At 39.4% G+C, this 19,002-nt stretch overlaps 1 protein-coding gene across 7 annotated transcripts in view; it reads right to left on the reverse strand.

The window, feature by feature from the left end:
- LOC105478709 (interaction protein for cytohesin exchange factors 1) overlaps positions 1 to 19,002 on the reverse strand; it is a 207,337-nt gene that overhangs the window by 48,202 nt on the left and 140,133 nt on the right. For all 7 annotated transcript variants that reach the window (XM_011736283.3, XM_011736276.3, XM_011736282.3 and 4 more), the window contains 3 exons: positions 18,400 to 18,471; positions 11,110 to 11,168; positions 9,666 to 9,751 (listed from right to left, as the gene is read on the reverse strand). In XM_011736283.3, the coding sequence (XP_011734585.1) occupies positions 9,666 to 9,751; positions 11,110 to 11,168; positions 18,400 to 18,471 (217 nt within the window). The remainder of the gene's footprint in view (positions 1 to 9,665; positions 9,752 to 11,109; positions 11,169 to 18,399; positions 18,472 to 19,002) is intronic.

Raw genomic sequence — 19,002 nt, forward strand, 5'->3', positions numbered from 1 at the left:
TATGGAGAAACCAATAGCCAACATCAAGCATAGAACTCTTAGCTCAGTGCCTTCTGTGAACCATCTGCACAATATACTCATAAAGCTCCCCAATGAAGATCACATGAAAGAAGAAGGCAGTGCTAGTCTCTCCTCTCCGCCCCACCTCTATTGGTAAATATGAGCCCATCCTTTGTGTGTCTGTTCAAACACCAACTCCTCCAGGAAGCCTTCTCTGATAGTCTCAGAGCTAGGTAGGTGCTTTGCCTGGTGCTTCTGGGCTTATTTATATCATAATAGGTGGAATGTCATTTTGTGTATCAACTTACACAGTTGTCCCTTGAACAGTAGGGATTCAAACTGCACAGGTTCACTTAAGCACAGACATTTTTCCAATAAATACAGTCGGCCCTCTGTGTCCATGGATTCCAAATCCACAACCAAATGGGGATGAAGACAGCATTTGCGGGATGCGGGATGAGCAACTCGAGGATACAGAGAGTCGACTTTTCGTTTAGGTGGGTTCTGCAGGATCCACTGTGGGACTTGAGTATGCACAGACTTTGGTCTCCATGGGGTTCCTGAAACTAAACCCCCACAGATACCAAGGGACGACTGGATTGCAACTACTGATTGACTGTTCATCTTTTTGATGAGCTACCTGAGAACAGGCCGGTTTTAATCATTTTTGCACCTCCATTTTTTGCCTCTTGTTTGACACATAATTGGTAACAAATTAATGACAAAGAATTGGCCAGAACCAGCTTTGTGAAGAAAAGCACCCCAGAGTTATTCAGCCTCTGGGGGAGGAGCTCCCTGAAATCCTCCATAAAGTTGCTGAGTGATTTATCCAAATCCCAAGATCAAGGGGTTATCGGTGCCAATTACAATGCAAATAGCCTGACAAAATATTCTCATAAGCTCAAATGAAAGTATTATTTTATTTAGTTAGTGATTAATAATTGTATGTGGTTTCATCTCTTTCAGAACACTTAGGTATTAAGTATTTTACATTTAAATGAGGAAATTAAAGACATTTCAAAAATCTTAGTTCTAGTTAAGAGACTATGATATGATTACATTAAAAATTAATATTGATTTTCCCTATTTTCTGTATAGGATAGTTTTAATTCTTGAAGAAGCTTCATTCAAATGTTAGCCCTAAAATCTTTTTCTTGGAATTGTTTTTCAAACACAAGTTCGACATGGTAAAAGAAATAGTTTAAAATGGCCACCCAAAGCTGTAATTAGGCAGAAGTGACTAAGCATAAAAATCTTAAGGAGTCAAAGTACATGGAAACAAAAAAGTCCAAACAAAACAAAACAAAACCAAAATGAGAAGAAAGGAAGAAAAGTACACAGCTTCCCTTTCCTTATATTGGCCATATTAGCAAAAACAAAAAATAAACCAGCCAATTGTTGTCAAGCCCCAGAAGTATCATGTTTGTATTTCTCCTATATGCCAGGAGAAGCATTACCCTAAATACCAAAAGACCTTGTAATAGTATACTCCTTCTCTGCCACTGACCTTCTGCATGACCTTGGGCAATGTGCTGACCGAATATCTACTCATCACTGTGATCCTTAGTATCCAAGTGACCTTGAAGAAGTCATTTTACCTCCAAGTACCATTCTACCGGCTTCCTGCCTTATCACTACTCCTCACCCCACCCCAGTCCATCCTCCAAACCACAGATAGAGTATTGCTAACACATACAAAAAGTTCACAATATTCCTCTGCAGAAAACCCTCTCGTAACTGCCCATCTTAAGTAGAATAATATCCACAGTCTTCATTAGAGCTTAGAAGGTCCACATGAACCCCTAAGGACTCCTCTCCCTGCATCTCCTCCCTCCTTCTCCACACCTTCCTAGCCACACTGGCCTTCTTTCTGTCCCATCAGCACATCTCTGGTCCCTTTTGCCAGAAAGGCTTCCCTGTGGATGCTGGGTGGACTGCCTCCTTCCCATTGCTTGGACCTCCACTGAAATATCACTTCTTCAGCAGGCTCTTCTGTGACAGAGCAGACAGAGCAGTATCCTCTCCACCCTCAACCCCTGGCCACTCTCCAGCCCACTGCCCTACTTCATCTTCTTCGTAGCATTTGTCAGTCCTTGAAGTAATTTGTTTGAATTATTACTGCATTGTCCCTCTTCCTCAACACAGAACTCAAGATGCTCAAGGGAGAAGACACCATCTAGTTTAATTCAGCGTCCCTGTATTTTTTTTTTTTTAAATAAAAACAGCTTTACTAAAACACTGGCTAGGTGTGGTGGCTCATGCCTGTAATCCCAGCACTTCGGGAGGCCGAAGCAGGTGGATCACCTGAGGTCAGGAGTTCAAGACCAGCCTGGCCAACATGGTGAAACCCCGTTTCTACTAAAAACACAAAAATTAGCCGGGCATGGTGGTCCATGCCTGTAATCCCAGCTACTTGGGAGGCTGAGGCGGAAGAATCACTTGAACCTAGGAGGCGGAGGTTGCAGTGAGCCGAGATCACACCACTGTACTCTAGCCTGGGCAACAAGAGCAATACTCTGTTTCAAAATAAAAACATACACACACAAAGAAACACATTAATTTATTATGTATTATTATTTAATTAGTTAGCTAACTAGTTAGTGTATATGCTGCTGAATATGAGTGGCTGTGTGTTGCAGAAATATTTTAGAGGACAATGAATAAACTGCAATTAGGACAAGGTGCACATTTTCCATTTTTGTTTACCCCAGGCTGCCACTTAAAATCAAATGCTATCACATTTGATGATTCCTTCCTTTCTAACACATCATAAAGTTTTGTATCTCTATGCCTTTTCTTGTGTTCCTCCAACTAGGATTACAATAGCAGACACTTTACGAACTTACCCAGATCCCCTTTACCTGGCTATGCTGCAGCCATCCCCAACTGCTGCTAGGCCTGAAACTAATGGTTTACATCTGAGGCTTTCACCAGAGGATTACTTTGGCTATTAAGAGATGCCAGGAGACTTTATTCTCAAAAGCTCTTCATGGCACCCCCATATTGGTAACAGTCCCTGAAACATGGTAAATACACAAAAATATTTATCAGCTGCCTAACTCAAATGTATCAAGAGGGGCAAATGATATCCCATAAAGAATATTCTTCATGAAACATAAGCAGCTTGCAAATGCTACCTATGATAGCTATGTTTATTTCTCTGGAACCTGACTTCCTCATTTGTAAAACTCATACAAGATTTCTGTGAGAGTCAAATGAAATCATTCTTCTGAAAGCCATGCAAAAGCACCAGACAAGTGGAAAATAGTGTATTTCTCATTCACATGGGAAAATATTTATGGAGCAAGAAATTTGTGGGGGTTGTGGATGAAGTCTCAGTAATGACTCGCTCACCCATCCATCTGTCCATTAAATGTTTATTTAGTTTCAAATGTGTGCTAGGCACAGTCATAAATGATGTGGGTAAATGAGAAGATATCGGGCACTGGCTCTGACTTTAAGAAAGTAATAATTAGAGAAATAAACCAGATATACAAAATCTGTAATCAAAAGCAGATTATGATAACATGAAAAAACTGTCAAAAAAAAAAAAAAAAAAAAAGAAAGAAACACTACAGGAATACAGAGAGTTCAGAAGAGGGAAGAATCACCCTGACCTAGAGGACCAGAGATGCTCACATGAAGGAAGCTACATCCGAAGCTACCATTCTGAAAGACATTTAGAAGATGGGATTGGGGTGGGAGTGGGGGCAAGTGGTACTGCAAGTGGAGAAACTTTATACCTACAGGTGCAAGGGCAGGAAAGTCTGGAACGCTTTTGGGAAACAGCAGGCCGTTTGTTGGTCTGATGACAAAGGCAAAATCAGCAGCAAGACTGTAAAGGCAGTCTGAAGACAGCCCAAGGGCCTTGAATACCAAGCCAAAGACTCGGGAGGTAATTTAAGAAGCAATGAGAATTCACTGGAAGTTTTTGTACAGGTGAATCAATGTGATCAGAACTGCATCTTAGGAAGACTAATTGGGAGGTGGTTTTTAGGAGGAGAGACAGAGAGAGGGACTAGAGACAGGGAAAGAAAAATAGCCTGTTATTTCAATAACTCAGGCCAGGGCTGATGAGGGCCTCAACTAGGCAGTGGGAGCAAAAGGCAGGAGAGAGGCTGGGGGACAGCCACCAGGCTGTGTGACTGACTGCCAGGAGAGCAGGCCGTGAAGATGAGCTGTTAAAGTCAGAGGCAAAAATATAAAGACAAATTTTAGCCAAGTCTTAAAATCAGTTAGATATTCAACCATATGGCTTACAATAATTTCTTGAATCTTGAGGAGAAAGGGTGAATTTTTCTCTCTACCTTTTTCACCCAACTACCCACTTGCATTTCTGTTCTTTCATTTAGTACAGATATTGAAGAATCAAATGACTTTGGCAGACAACTGTTCAAGATGTCTTGTTAAGATTAAATGTGAATTTCCAAAATTAATTTCACCTCTGTGTTTAAACTTTTGTTTTGTTTTCTTTTGTTTTGTTTTGTTTTTTTCTGTAAAGATGGGGTTTCACCATGTTGCCCAGGTTGGTCTTGAACTCTGGGGCTCAAGCCATACACCACCTCGGGCTGGTGAAAACTTTGACTTCCTCCTCTGTCGCTGCCCAAGGATCACAGTTTGCAAGATTTATTTTTCCTTATTGCTTCTTTTGTTTATTTTAACTGATTTTCCCCCTCATTTCAGTATTTAAAAAACTACTTCTGAAAAACATCAAAATGTGAGGATTGTTATGTTGAAATAATCTGCATAAGCTGCTAGAAGCTGGGATTATAAATATTTATCTCCTCCGTTTGTCTCATATTTGATCTGCCTATTTGAAGATCTACCTTCCAAATGGATTCAAAATCTAACTATTCCATTTCTCTGCCACCCCACTGCTATCCTCTGATGGAATCGCCACCATCTTTCGCAATAGCTTACTGTATACTCTCTCTTAGTTTTCTGATTCTATGCCAACCTCCCAGAGTCTTTTGCACAGAGCAGATTGAGGGCTCCATTTGAAATGGAAGTTGATTGCACCCTCCTCTGCTCAAACCTTTCAAAGTCTGCCTAAACAACTCAGGTGTCAAAAGTCCTTAACTGGTCCATAGGCCCTCCACGACATGGCCACCACTATGCTTTGGCTTCATTTCCTACTACCCTCATCTTGGTTCACCCCGCTTCAGCCACAGAGGGCTCCCTGCAGTACTACACATCAAGGAGACCTTGACTCTCACTGTTCCCTTTGCTTGGAAAACTTTTCCCCCAAATATCCACTTGGCTGACTCTCACACCACCTTTCAAGGTTTTGCTCAGATCTTAGCTCTCAGTAAGGCCTGTCCTGGCTCCTCTATTCTTTGCCACAACCCAGTATCTACCCCAGCACATCCTGGCTTATTGAAGTCCACCTTCTCATGTAGCATATATTTTCCTTATTACGTGGATTGTTTATTAACAGTCTCCCTCAACTAGAAGTTTGGCTCCATGATGAACATGAATCACAGTCCACTTTATTCACTGATGTGTCCCAAGTATTTAGAACTCTGACTCTCAATAAATACTTGCTGAATGAATGAATATGCCCAGAAGCATAGACCAGGTTATCTCATGATGCTTTTTTAAAATTAAACTTGAAGGAAAAAAGTGACTTTTATAGCTCTTAACTCACTTTGTAGCTTATAAAATTATCAGATTTGAAATGGAAAGCTGGTTCCTTTTTTGCTTCTTTTGTGAAACTAAAGGAATCACAGATAATGATTTCTACAGATTGTCTTTCAGAGTGAAAGTAAAGGTTTCGCATCTACTTGGAGCCCTTTCAGTAAGCCCGGTTAAAAGCTGCCCACTTGCAACTTCTTTGAGAATAAATGGATGTTCTTTCCACTATCACCCCTCTGAAGCCTTCAGAAGAAGAAGGAACATAACATAAAAGCCTCTTCTTCACTCAGGGAAGATTTCCTGATATGTTATTATTTTGTGAAATGTCGTTCAGCCCATTAGAAGCAGAAATCCAAACTGGTTTCATTGTTTATCTTGACTCTATAGCAATTAAAATGATTGGACCCTGAATTAAATATTTTCAAGATTTTTAATTTTTTTGAGATAATTTTCCAAAATAGTATTATTTTATACTGTTGAGTTCATTATCACGAAATGAAAGTTCATCACCCAAAATAATTTTTTAACCAAAAACTTGGGAAAAAAATATTTTTGCCCCTAGGCTTGTATACCTGAGTCATCGCTAGCCTATACTGTATTGGGCCAAACACTAGCTCAATTCACTTTCTGGATAAGAGTTATGACTGAGTGCAGTGTCTCACATTTGTAATCCCAGCACTTTGGGAGGCCAAGGTGAGTGGATCGCTTGAGTTCAGGAGCCACAGACCAACCTAGGGAACATGGCAAAACCCCATCTCCATAAAAATTTAACCAGGTATGGTGGTGCACACCTGTAGTCCCAGCTACTCGGGAGGCCAAGGTGGGAGGATGACCTGAGCCAGGGGTGAGGCTGCAGTGAGTTGCGATCATGCCACTGCACTCCAGCCTGTGTGACAGACTGAGACTGTGTCTCAAAAAAAAAGTTACTATATATATTTTTTTAATTTCATCTGCTTAAATAAAAAGCCTAAATGTTAGTTTAACCAAGTGCCTTGCATGTCTGTTTTTCAGAAACAGGAGAAAACAAAAACAAAATCTGCCTGGGAAATATGTGAGCAGGAGGAACACATTCTGTTGCTAAGGGGGAAAAAAAAATCTAACTGTTCAACATTTATCTGACTATTTCCAATATATTTCTTTAGAAAATGTTAGCATTAATGGCCTGCCAAAAAATGCTCAACTTAGAACTTCTAAAAAATAACACTTGATTGATGATTGAGAAAATTGAAAGATCTTTCTGAGTTCAGTGACCTAACTTACTGGCCTCATGAGTATCCCTTCATTTATTTGTGGTTTTTTTTTGGTTTTTTTTTTTGAGACGGAGTCTCGCTCTGTCGCCCAGCCTGAAGTGCAGTGGCCAGATCTCGGCTCACTGCAAGCTCCGCCTCCCGGGTTTACGCCATTCTCCTGCCTCAGCCTCCCGAGTAGCTGGGACTACAGACGCTCGCCACCTCGCCCGGCTATTTTTTTGTATTTTTTTACTAGAGACGGGGTTTCACCGGGTTAGCCAGGATGGTCTCGATCTCCTGACCTCGTGATCCGCCCGTCTCGGCCTCCCAAAGTGCTGGGATTACAAGCTTGAGCCACCGCGCCCGGCCCATTTATTTGTTTTAAATCAATTATTCCCTGAACTTCTATTGTGCATCAGGTTAGACTGTCATTATATAATGCAATTGAGCCATGATCCATCATCTAAGAAGGCAATTTGGTTGCCTGTATTTCACCAGGGAGACTTCTAGAAGGCCCTCCATGATATGGCTACTCGGTTGCTTTTATTTCACCAGGATGGGTTCTAGATGCCTGACAATTCTCGTAGCAAAGTAACCTGGGATACTAGTTTGCCATTATAAAACTGAAAGTGTCAGTATTTTACAACTAAATAATCATAAAAGAGGTATATTGGTGGGCACAGTGTGAGGGAGAATGAACTTGAGGGAGAACAACTAAACATTTGCATGTCACAGGTTAAAATAGGAGAGTGACACAGAAGCAGACATAGAGACAAAGACAGAGACAGAGAGAAACTTAGCAAAAAGACATAATCCTCTCTTAAATCAACAACAAGGAACATTTTTTGAAGACCTATTCAACACAAAGTTGATAATGTCTTTAGAAGCATTAAAGGGTAATCTAACCAGAAAGTTGTCAAAAGCTGGGAAACATTGTAAGGTCTGACAATATCATTAAGTTTGAATGATATAAAGAAAATAAAAGCCTTTTCTAAAATCCAAAATTGATTTTTAAAAAGAAGAAGGATTACACTAGGGAGAAGCTGTGAATATACTGAGAAAGAATAATATTATAAATGTAGTTCAAAAATTGTTATAAATTTTACCATATTCAAAGTTTAATTGTATTTGTATCTTGCTTAATTTTGGCTAATCACATTTAACAGATATTTTAATAAACATTTATTCAACAAATATTTGTCTTTTCTTGGCTGCTAGCCAAATAAATTAGAAAACTGACCACAATTCTCCACTGACAGTGTGAAAAAAACAGTAGAGGTCATTATTTAAACAATCAAAATAATACCTTAAATCCAGGAACTTGCAAAACACAATAAAGATAAAAACTATCACACTGAACAGAAATTCTGGCAGAAAAGGTCTGGTAAGTGAATGAGCTACTGTCAACTGTCAGAACCTGTCATCATTTGGGTCTATGATGGACAGATGTCATGGTTCAGTAGAAAGAGCAGGTCCTATAAAGCTAAACAGACTGGGATTCTCATCTCAGGCACTCACTGGACATCTGAACATGCCATTCAACGTCTCTGAACCTCAGTCTGAACCTCAGTTTCCTTAACCGTGAAATGAAGACAGGAATATCTACTTTCTCATGACCTAGGATAGGAAACAATTTTTGAAACCAGGGGGAAAAAAAGGCATTCACCGCAATGAAAGTGATGGATAAATCTGACATGTGAAAATCAAGAACATGTGTTTACAGAGAGAAATTGTGGAACAGTTTTAAAAAGATTAAAAGTGAGATTTGCTCACTTTTAATAAGTTGGTGCAAAATTAATTGTGTGCTTTGCATTATTTTTCGTGGCAAAACCAGAATTACTTTTGCACCAACCTATAGCTGACAAAGGACTAATATATAGAATAATAAATTAAGAAATCCTATCATTCATAAAGAAAAAGGAGGAGGAGGAAGCAGCTAAAAATGTAGGAAAGACTTAGACACTTCACAAAAGAGAAAGTTCTCATGGCTAACAAACATGAGAAGGTGCTTGGCCTCATTAAATGCAATGCATTACATAAAATGCAAATTAAATCATACTACTACTCAGGGTTGCTTGGGGAATTAAGTTTATACATTGAAAGCACCTACATACGTCCTAGTACATGGTAGGTGTAAAAACCATAAACCAACTTCCCCAATGATCATCGTATGACCCTTTCTCGGGGCCATTACCGTAATGCTAAGAGCACCCAAATAGGAAGCAACTCTCCATAGACTTCACGTTAATTAATAATGTGAACTTATTTTTGGTGCTTCCAAAGCTTAGAATCAAATTTGAATTCCTCTCTAGTGAATACACAAATCACTCCATGTGCACTTTTAATGCACTAACTCCACTCCCAACTTCCTGCTCTCTTTCTGGCTCTCCTTTTTCCTTTCTGCTGTTTTTTCATCCTAAGTTCATTTTGCATTGCTACAGTACATGCACATAGGCAAGGCATTTAAATTCTTCCCGAGGAAAAGTAGGACATAAATAAACACTGTCAAACAAGTCTTTGCAAGCACCGGCCTATCACCTAGAAGCCCTTTGCATCCTCATGAATCCTCTGAGTACGGTACATCTTTGGGTCACACACAAATAAACCAAGTTTATCATACCAGTGGGTTGCTATGGAGAAGGCTCAAAATCAGCACCCTGAAAATTGCACTTGCTCGTCGGCAGGTATCTTAATTTAGCCCATTCTAAAAATTTATTGGTCAAGCTACTTCCTACCCAATTGGAAGAAATGACATCCACGCATCTGATCGATGACCAACAGACTACTTATGTCGGTACATACCGAAGACTGAGTCTGGGAAGCGTGAGGAGGGGGTGGTGTCTCTGCAGCTATTTCAGGATCTTCCTGTTCACTTTCACTGTAACATTCTATAACAAAAATGAAAATGCTTAATGCTTTAACGCTGTCATCGCTTATTCCACAATGCAAGCAGAGGTTTATCTCCATCTGGCTATTGCAATTTTAATCCAATTCAGAAAGTTCATATCTAATGATATCCACCTGGTAACTACCTGGTGCAAAGGAATTACATAAGAGGTAGAAACAAATGGCCAGTTCAGGGCTCCTGAGCTCAAAGAGCATCCAATAGGCAGGAAGAAGACAAACAGTAGCTTGGGGAAAGTAAAATAATTCCTCAAAAGAGGTGTGAGTCATAATACCAACAGAGCACAAAATCAGTGGTAATTTTGATCACAGGAATCATAGTGAATTGAAACTGGCAGGATCACTAAATCATCAATGGTGCACAAATTGTGAAGGGAAGTCCCAGGCTGAGGGAGCAGGCTGGGCCAAGTATGTGGAGAACCCTACGGGATATGGCAGAAAACGAAGCTGGAAGGTGGTAGAGGCCATGTCATAGAAGGCCTTACATACCAGGACAAGGAGAAGTTTTGTGTGTAGTTTTGTACTAACTCACAATCTATAAATAGACAATGGGTGCTTATTTTATGGAAAAGAGGACCAAGAAAACGGTTAGGACACAACTGATTTCATGGGTATTGCATTGTACCCCTTTATTGTTTCAAATGAAGTTGCCACTTTCCCATTTCTAACTCACTCTAAGATTTTATGATTTTGTATCAGAAGATATAACTCCCTACTTCCAATTCCCAAGCCCTTTTGGGGTCTGAGCATTTCAGAAAGACTATGAGTTTGGTGGCCCTGGCAGCTAAATCCTCCCTCTTCTCAACACCAAGGTGCAATTGCATCATTAAGAATTAGACTCCTGTAGCTTTTGAACCCTGAAAGCTACCAACTGAGCTAAAAATATGGCCTGTGTCCCAATATGACCTTCAGGTTCCTAGTACAATCTTAGGGTAATTAGTCTCAGCACACATCTGATGGAAATATTAAAATATCAGGGAGGAAATAGTGGGATGAAAGTTATCTGACCAGATCATGACGAGATCATGTCTATGAGTAAGAATTCCACAAGTGGAGCAATTAAACATTTGCATCAGCGACTGTTTGAGATGTCATGAAGCCCACAGCTGCCGGAGTGTGGGTGAAGTGTGAAAAGCATTCATAGCCAGCATGGGAAGCTCTATTCCATGTTGGTGAGTCTGTGTGAATATGTCTGTCTCCACATATTTTCAGATCATTTTAAATGCCAAAGCATGTTTCCTCAGGATCAGACTATACATAGAACTTGACATTGTTTTTTCACCCTGTTTCAACCTATTCTAATATTCTTGCTAAATTTTCAGAAATTTAAAATAGAACATACCTTCATCCTTTGTAGTGGATTCCTGATGGATTACAGCCAATCCAAGTTTATTTAACCACCTAAAATAAAAGAGAAAGCAAATGTTGACCAAAGAGATTAGCCCCCCACCCATTTACCTTCCCCCAAACTTTGTTATGAAATTAGGTGATGATTCTACCATCAGCCTGCACATTTCCAGAAACAGCATAAGTTTGTGCCATCAAAACCTAAGGCCTCTGGTTTCACAATACTTTCCATACTCAAGGTATCTTTTGTAAGGTAAGATGTGAGGTGGCCCATTACTTAGTTGGTTAATGATGGCAGCTAAATTAGGTATTCCAAATATATGAACAAATACATCTTCTGTACTTGTGCATTTGAAATTTTTAGCAAGCATCAAATCCTTTATCACTGGATTTAGTAACTTGGCTATTAAAGTTACTGGTTGCTACTCTTAATAATGTCTTAATAATGTCAGTTTATTTTAGAAAAAATTTAGAAAAAGATCATCCATGTTTAATCCAGGAATATTTTTATGTCAATCAGTAAAAAAAAATCTGGCTAGAATTTGACAGATATTTTTAAACTAGAAAAAATGTTAATTCCTTGAAGAATTTTATGTAACGTAAAAATTGAAAATGTCATATTTACCATTTTACTGGCAATGAATTCCAATTAAACATCAATAACAAAAACAGAACGAGACAGAAACTCAAACTTGGCTTATCACTGCAGACCACTGTAGTTCCTTCTCAAGGGTTTACTTAGGAAGATATCTTGAAACACAAATTTTTAAAAGCTGGGACACAAAGTGTATCTATGACATATACTCCTAACTCTATAATCTTCCACTTACTGGGAAGATCTTGCTTATTTCTGTACTTATTTTGAGACAGTGAAAATCCGTGCTATGCATTTATCAATTCATCTATGCTTTGATGTCTTCTAGTCTCGCACTGGACCATGAAGAAGCCATGAACAATTCAGCATGCTACACTTGCACTAAGCCACAAATATTGCACCTTCCCACCTGTGTAACTGTCAGATAGTTAAGAATCCTTATGCAGCCCTCAACCTGCCATGGTCTTGTTGTACCTGTTATTTTTTAACAGAAAATATATAATAAATTCAATGCCAGGCGCAGTGGCTCATGCCTCCCAGCACTTCAGGAGGCCAAGGTGGGAGGATCACCTGAGGTCGGAAGTTCAAGACCAGCCTGACCAACATGGAGAAACCCCGTCGCTACTTAAAAAAAATACAAAATTAGGTGGGTGTGGTGGCAGGTGCCTGTCATCTCACTACTCGGCAGTCTGAGGCAGGAGAATCGCTTGTACCCAGGAGGTGGAAGTTGCAATGAGCCAAGATCACACCATTGCACTCCAGCCTGGGCAATAAGAGTGAAACTCCATGTCAATAAATAAATAAATAAATAAATAAATAAACAAATAAACAAACAAACAAAATAGGAGCTTCTAAAGAACAAAGATGAGCTCCAGCCTTTGTTAAGAAATCACCTTCAGCACCATAATAATCACAAACTCCTTAGTAGCCACTTAAAATTGGACCAGTAAAGAGCCCATATGTGCAATAGGAACCCAAAAATGTGTATCAAGTATCAATAGGATAATAGGCAAAATAAGGGAACAGAAATTTACAGGAAAAATCAAATAGCTAGACAACATGTGAAAAAAACTTTTCCCAGCCTCAATAGTATTTTGAGAACGCATACTCAAACACAGGAAAATATTTTCACCACTAGATTGGAAAAAAATTAAAAATATTATTGATTTCAAGTATTTAGCAGGAAATAGAAAAAGAAGCATTGTCACCTTTTATTGAATTGAACATGAAAACTGATACAGCCAATTCTGAGCAGGCAATTCAATGGTAATATTAAAAATTTAAATATCCATCCCCTTCACCCAACAATTCCAATCATAAATATCAATCCTACAAAAACGCACTTTCATATACACAAACAAATGTGGCAGAATGTTCACTGCCAACAAGGCTTGTAATGGCAAAAAGAAAAAACATTAATAAGAAAATGGATAAATTATTTATTCTATCAACACTGATTCTATCAATTTCCTGTTATAATGAAGCTAATGAGAGGACTAAGATGGGGGTAGGGGGTGTTGGTAATGACCTGGAAAATATATGAACAAATATATGTACAAATTCATCTTCTGTAATTGTGCCTTCAAAATTACAAATTTCCAAATTTGTAATGGAAATGTGTATAAAATGGAAAGCCCTAATATGCTCTTGAGAAGATCAAGCATAGAACAGTATGTTTAGCCTGATCCACCGTACTTCAGAAACGATATATTTTTGTATGTCCATGAATTGGTATGCATAGAAAAGGGTCAGGAAGAATATAATCTTACTGTTAAAAGTGGATGGCTGGGCGCGGTGGCTCACACCTGTAATCCCAGCACTTTGGGAGGCTGAGGCCCGTGGATCATGAGGTCAGGACTTAGAGACCAGCCTGACCAACATGTTGAAACCCTGTCTCTACTAAAAAATACAAAAACTAGCCAGGCATGATGGCACGCACCTATAATCCCAGCTACTTGGGAGGCTGAGGCAGGAGAATCGCTTGAACCCGGGAGGCAGAGGTTGCAGTGAGCTGAGATTGCACCACCGCACTCCAGCCTGGGCAGCATAGTGAAACTCTATCGCGCAAAAAAAAAAAAAAAAGTGGATAACCATCTTCTTCCTCTAAGTGGCCTGAGGTGATCTGTGAAAATGATTTGCTATTCACTTGACCCAGAAAACCCCATAAAACCATGCAAATCAAGAGGTTCAAATCTTTGTGTTCACTTTAAGAACACCTGTGAAATTTCCTAGGCTATCAAAGGTATGCATATATGAAAAGCCACCAAGTTATCTGAAAGACGTCACTTTACAGAAACAATGTGTACCATTCCAACCTTCCAAGGGTGGAGTTGGTAGGTGTGCACAGGCCGAACAATAGGGCTGGACACAGGGCTGGTAGCCCAACAAGAATGCTCAATTTTTCCTGCACATGTTTACAAGTGCAGAGAGTAATGCTGAATTCAAGGGTTTAGATGTAGATTCTCTGGTCGTTAACATCCAGGTGAATGAAACACCCAAGATGGGCCACTGTACTTTCAGAGCTCATGGTCGGATGAATTTATATGTGAGCTCCCTCTGCCACATGGAGATGATCCTCGCTGGAAAGGAAGAAATTGTTCCTAAACCACAAGAGATGGCTGCATAAAAAAAAGTGTCCCATAAGAAACTGAAGAAACAAAAACTCAAGGCACGAGCATCGATTCTGCAAAAAATAAATGCAAACGAAAGCAAAAAGAAAAAAAAGTGATTATCCCTAAGGAGAGTAGTTGAATTAGAAAGTGAGGTGAGGGTATAGGAAATCTTTTGCTTTGTCTAACAAGAATACATTTTGTGTCTTATTAACTAAAATAAGCATTTAAAAGTTCATTTTTTAAAACTGACCAGGCAAAACACAACATATTTCATGGTTCACTTTTAAAAAACCATAATAACAATTTTTAGCTTATACGTTAGTTCATAATTGTGTAAGTTGATTCTCCCCCACCCCCAAAAACCATCTAAAAGTGAAATAGGCAAAATATTCTTTAAAGAGACAAAAAAAAAATAGTTTTCACCTGAGTGTCTGAAATAAGAAAAGGCATTTCTAAGCTCCTTTCCCAAACATGGAAATCGAGCAAAATAGAAGACTGTTGACAATAAAGAAAATATTTTTCTCTGCCCTGACACAAAACTTATATCCTTTTCATTACAACCATTAGTTACTTGCTGTGAAAAACTGGTGATGGTTTAGAATCTTGTTTGACTGTTTTCTTTCTAGGATCCACTGGCTTAGAGTACCTTCTTTGCTAAGAACTTTTTTTTTAAAACATCATGGCAGCAGGAAAATGTCTATCTGTGGCGAAGCAGATGGATGCACAAAAGGACTTATATTTACATAAAAGAAAATGACAGATGTTTCCTGGGAGTCTGTTGTATATTAATTTGACGTGAATGTGTGTGTTGGAGGAGAGCAAGTGTTAAGAAATTGATGTACAAAACAAGAGCATTCTTCCCACAGTGTCTGAGAAAGGCAGCTCCCATCTTTGCTGAGAAACCAACTCTTTCATTACCCTTAATTACTTACCCCTATACTTTTAAATTGAGACTCACTAGAACATGCGGACCTTCTACTAAACTTAATTACATTTCCCTTCATCTTCCCTGAGAGAAATGTCACCATCCAGAAATGCAGTTGCCCAGGGAGAGGAACTTCTAAAACAAGGACTCATCACTCCAAACGCTACCCACTCCCTCCCCCACACCTCTCATCTTACCAAGTAATACCCAGATACATTATTTCCTGGCTTAAACCGGCTGCATCAGTAAGAAGGGACATTCTTCATGTGTTATTGCAAAGTAAATCTCTGTCATCTGCATAATCTTGTGGGAGAAGGGAGAAGTTGCATTGTTGGCTACTAGAAAAGTCGTTTTTAGAATAATGAAACTCTATAATGATATTATAAACATGAGAAATTATTATAGATTTCAGGCCCAGACAAAATGGACCATTTAGCCGGATGGACAATTTTCGAGTCTAAAGGTCACTAAGAGATTCGAAAACGTGGAGTCCAGACACCTTAAGTTCAAATTTCAATTTGCATCTTGTTTGTCAGCTGGAAAGATAACCCCTAAAAGAATTTCAAGTAAAATGAACAGATCTTCATAGCAGACTGGCGATAAGATCTTGACAATGGTAACTGTGAAAGACTGATTTCACAGCCAACAGGATGAAGTATATCTATCATATCTACCCATGCAACTCTACTTACCATTAGGTAGGTTTCTGCAAAGGGAGAACATACAATTGGAAGGTAAATAAACTGGAAATGTAAATAAAACACTGGACTAGTGAGGAGGGGGATGTGGGATTTACAGAGCACACCTGCATGAAATACAGCCGATTCAGAAAAACATGGAAGGGTCTCACACTTTCATTGGTTTAAAAATGCACCTTACTGTGTAGGAGGAGAAATTCACTAGGTAACAAAGCAAGCACTTAGAATCAATGGTTTTTTGTTTTTTTTTTTTTTTTTTTTTTTTGAGACGGAGTCTCGCTCTGCCACCCAGGCTGGAGTGCAGTGGCCGGATCTCAGCTCACTGCAAGCTCCGCCTCCCGGGTTCACGCCATTCTCCTCCCGGGTTCACGCCATTCTCCTGCCTCAGCCTCCGGAGTAGCTGGGACTACAGGCGCCCACCACCGCGCCCGGCAAGTTTTTTTTTTTTTTTTTTTTTTTTGTATTGTTTCTCTGCTACTCTGTATCACTCACCTCTTGCTGGAGAAAGGAGAACTACTTGCAAGGAATCAGTCATAGAATGAGTGGGAAGGACAGGCCAGGGATGGAAGCTGGAGCTGCAAGGCGCTTTTAAAGAACAGCCAGGACAGCAGGAGGTATTGAGCAGGGGAGAGGCGGGCAGCACTGTTTCACTGCCATTCAAGACCAGAAAGGACCATTTGGGAAGAACTGAGGCTCAGCGGCGGACTGACCTCACTATCACAGGGCTCCAAGAGCTAGTGGGCAAGACCTTGTGCCTTCCACATCCCACTTACACAGCAAGGGCTTTGCTAACCAACAGGATTTAGCAACTGATGCAAATAAAAAAAAATAAGTAAAGAGCTTTGATGTGGAGATTTTAACATCCTCTCCATTCGTGTATCTGTTCTTATTTTTCTCAGATGCTTAAGAAAACCAAGGGGAGAAAAAAGCTAAAACTAGAAAAAGGGTAGAAACAAATTCTCTCTTTGTCCAAGTAAATCAAAGCTTTGTTTGGAAGACTCAACTGTCAGTTCCTTGCCTTGTTATTTCTAACACAGGGCTTCCCAACTTTCTACAGTACAAAACTATTCTGTCCTCACCTGGAGGGTGATGCTGGGGAGGTGAAGATAGGGGACAGATGAGAATCCTTCTAGCTGGACAAAGCTACTGAAGGAGAGAGAGAGAGAGAGAGAGTGTGTGTGTGTGTGTGTGTGCGCGCGCGTGCCCATGCACATGTTTAGTGAAAGACAGTTGCTCTTTTCCTTCATGTTTCTAGAGCAAGAGAGCAAAGAGAACTACATAGGGCAGATAGGCAAGGAAATCATTATAGGTAAAACAGATTAAGCGTGAGCTCTATGAATGGAGGAATTATGTGTGGTTTTTTCATTGCCATTGCCCACCATCTGCTGCAATGGGGCACGTGGTAGGCGTTCCATAAACGTATTTTCAAATGGTCATTTGAAATAATAAGAGACACTAAGAATTCTGAAAATATGGCTAAATTAAATAGAATGCCTTCTGATACCTCCAGTCAGCACCTCAAATACAGCCTGATTCAAATAGCCATTGCTGACCAGGTGAGGTGGCTTATGCCTGTAGTTCCAGCACTTTGGGAGGCTGAGGTGGGTGGATCACTTGAGGTCAGGAGTTCGAGACCAGCCTGGCCAACATGGTGAAACCCTGTCTCCACCAAAAACACAAAAAATTAGCTGGGCATGGTGATGCATGCCTGTAACTCGGGAGGCTGATGCAGGAGAATCATTCAGACTCAGGATGCAGAGGTTGCAGTGAGCCGAGATCACACCACTGCACTCCAGCCTGGGCAACAGAACAAGACTCTGTCTCAAAAATAAATAAATGAATGAATGAATAACAGCTATGGTGATCACACCTGACTGTGTGTAGAGCAGGTTGTACTCTGCACACAACCCACTTATTTTCACAGACCACCTGGCAAATGGAGCTAGGGATCTACAATTTTAAGTTCAATGTACTCTGAGCAAAGACGTTTTGCAAAATGTTCGGGACAATACATGGAGAAGTGATAAATACATGAATCATCACGATAATCACACAGCATATATTAAATGCTATAGAGATATTTTGCATGTAGAATTCTGAAAGTTGCAAGATCAGTTACATAATACTTTCAAGCCTCTCTCCTTGTGATGCTGATTCTCCTTTTAACATGTTCTTTTAATGACTTCTGTCCACTCCTTTCTCTACTTAGTGGTTCCCTGAGAGGAACTGTACAGCCTCTTCCTAAAATAGCCACTTTGATACATGTAATTCTCCAAACTCTTTCCAAATACTAGAGAAGAACGAAGGCATTGCAAGTGCTAAATAAATTAATCCTTAAAGTAACAGAAATAAATAAAACAATAATTGATATGAACATATGATTAAAATTCCAACGCCTAACCAAAGTTAAGTATACTCCCATTAAGGATTGGGTTTACCAGTTTCCTCTACTTACACATTCATTTCCTGCACATTCTCAGCTGCAAAATAAAAGGTCTTGATCTGTGGATGGCTGATCTTAAAAGCACTTGAAGGAGGAAAAGCACAAACACATAAAAAAATCAGTGTTTATAGTCAACAATGGGTCTGAAAGTCAATCAGTAAAATATAAGCTTCATAAACTTGTCTGCTTTCTTTGTAAATTTACAAAAAATAATTTGGTAATATTAAATACCTATTGTCTAGTCTTTAGTTCATATAGGGAACTGAGAGTAAATTTTTTATGTCAGAACATCCAGAACAGGGCTGAGTCTTAGCTGGTCAGTAGTTTCCATTTAAAATATATAGGCATATCCTTTTCCTCTCACTTGCTAACTGCTTTGCTATAAAGATACAATAAATTCAATTTTAAAGTGATAGAAATGTCACTTCAAAATATTCAGAATAACTACTTCAAGCAAGGTATTTCTTCACTTTCAATCAAATATGCAGAAGAATTTTTATAGGAAAATAATCAGGTATGGAACATCCACTCTGCAGCAACACATCAGAAATCTTATCCAAGGCACCCTTTGTTAGTAAAGGAGAAATATGAAATAGATTTTAGTATAAAAGAAAA

The sequence above is a fragment of the Macaca nemestrina genome, chromosome 5 (genome assembly GCF_043159975.1).
Source record: "Macaca nemestrina isolate mMacNem1 chromosome 5, mMacNem.hap1, whole genome shotgun sequence".
Classification (NCBI taxonomy): Eukaryota; Metazoa; Chordata; class Mammalia; order Primates; family Cercopithecidae; genus Macaca; species Macaca nemestrina.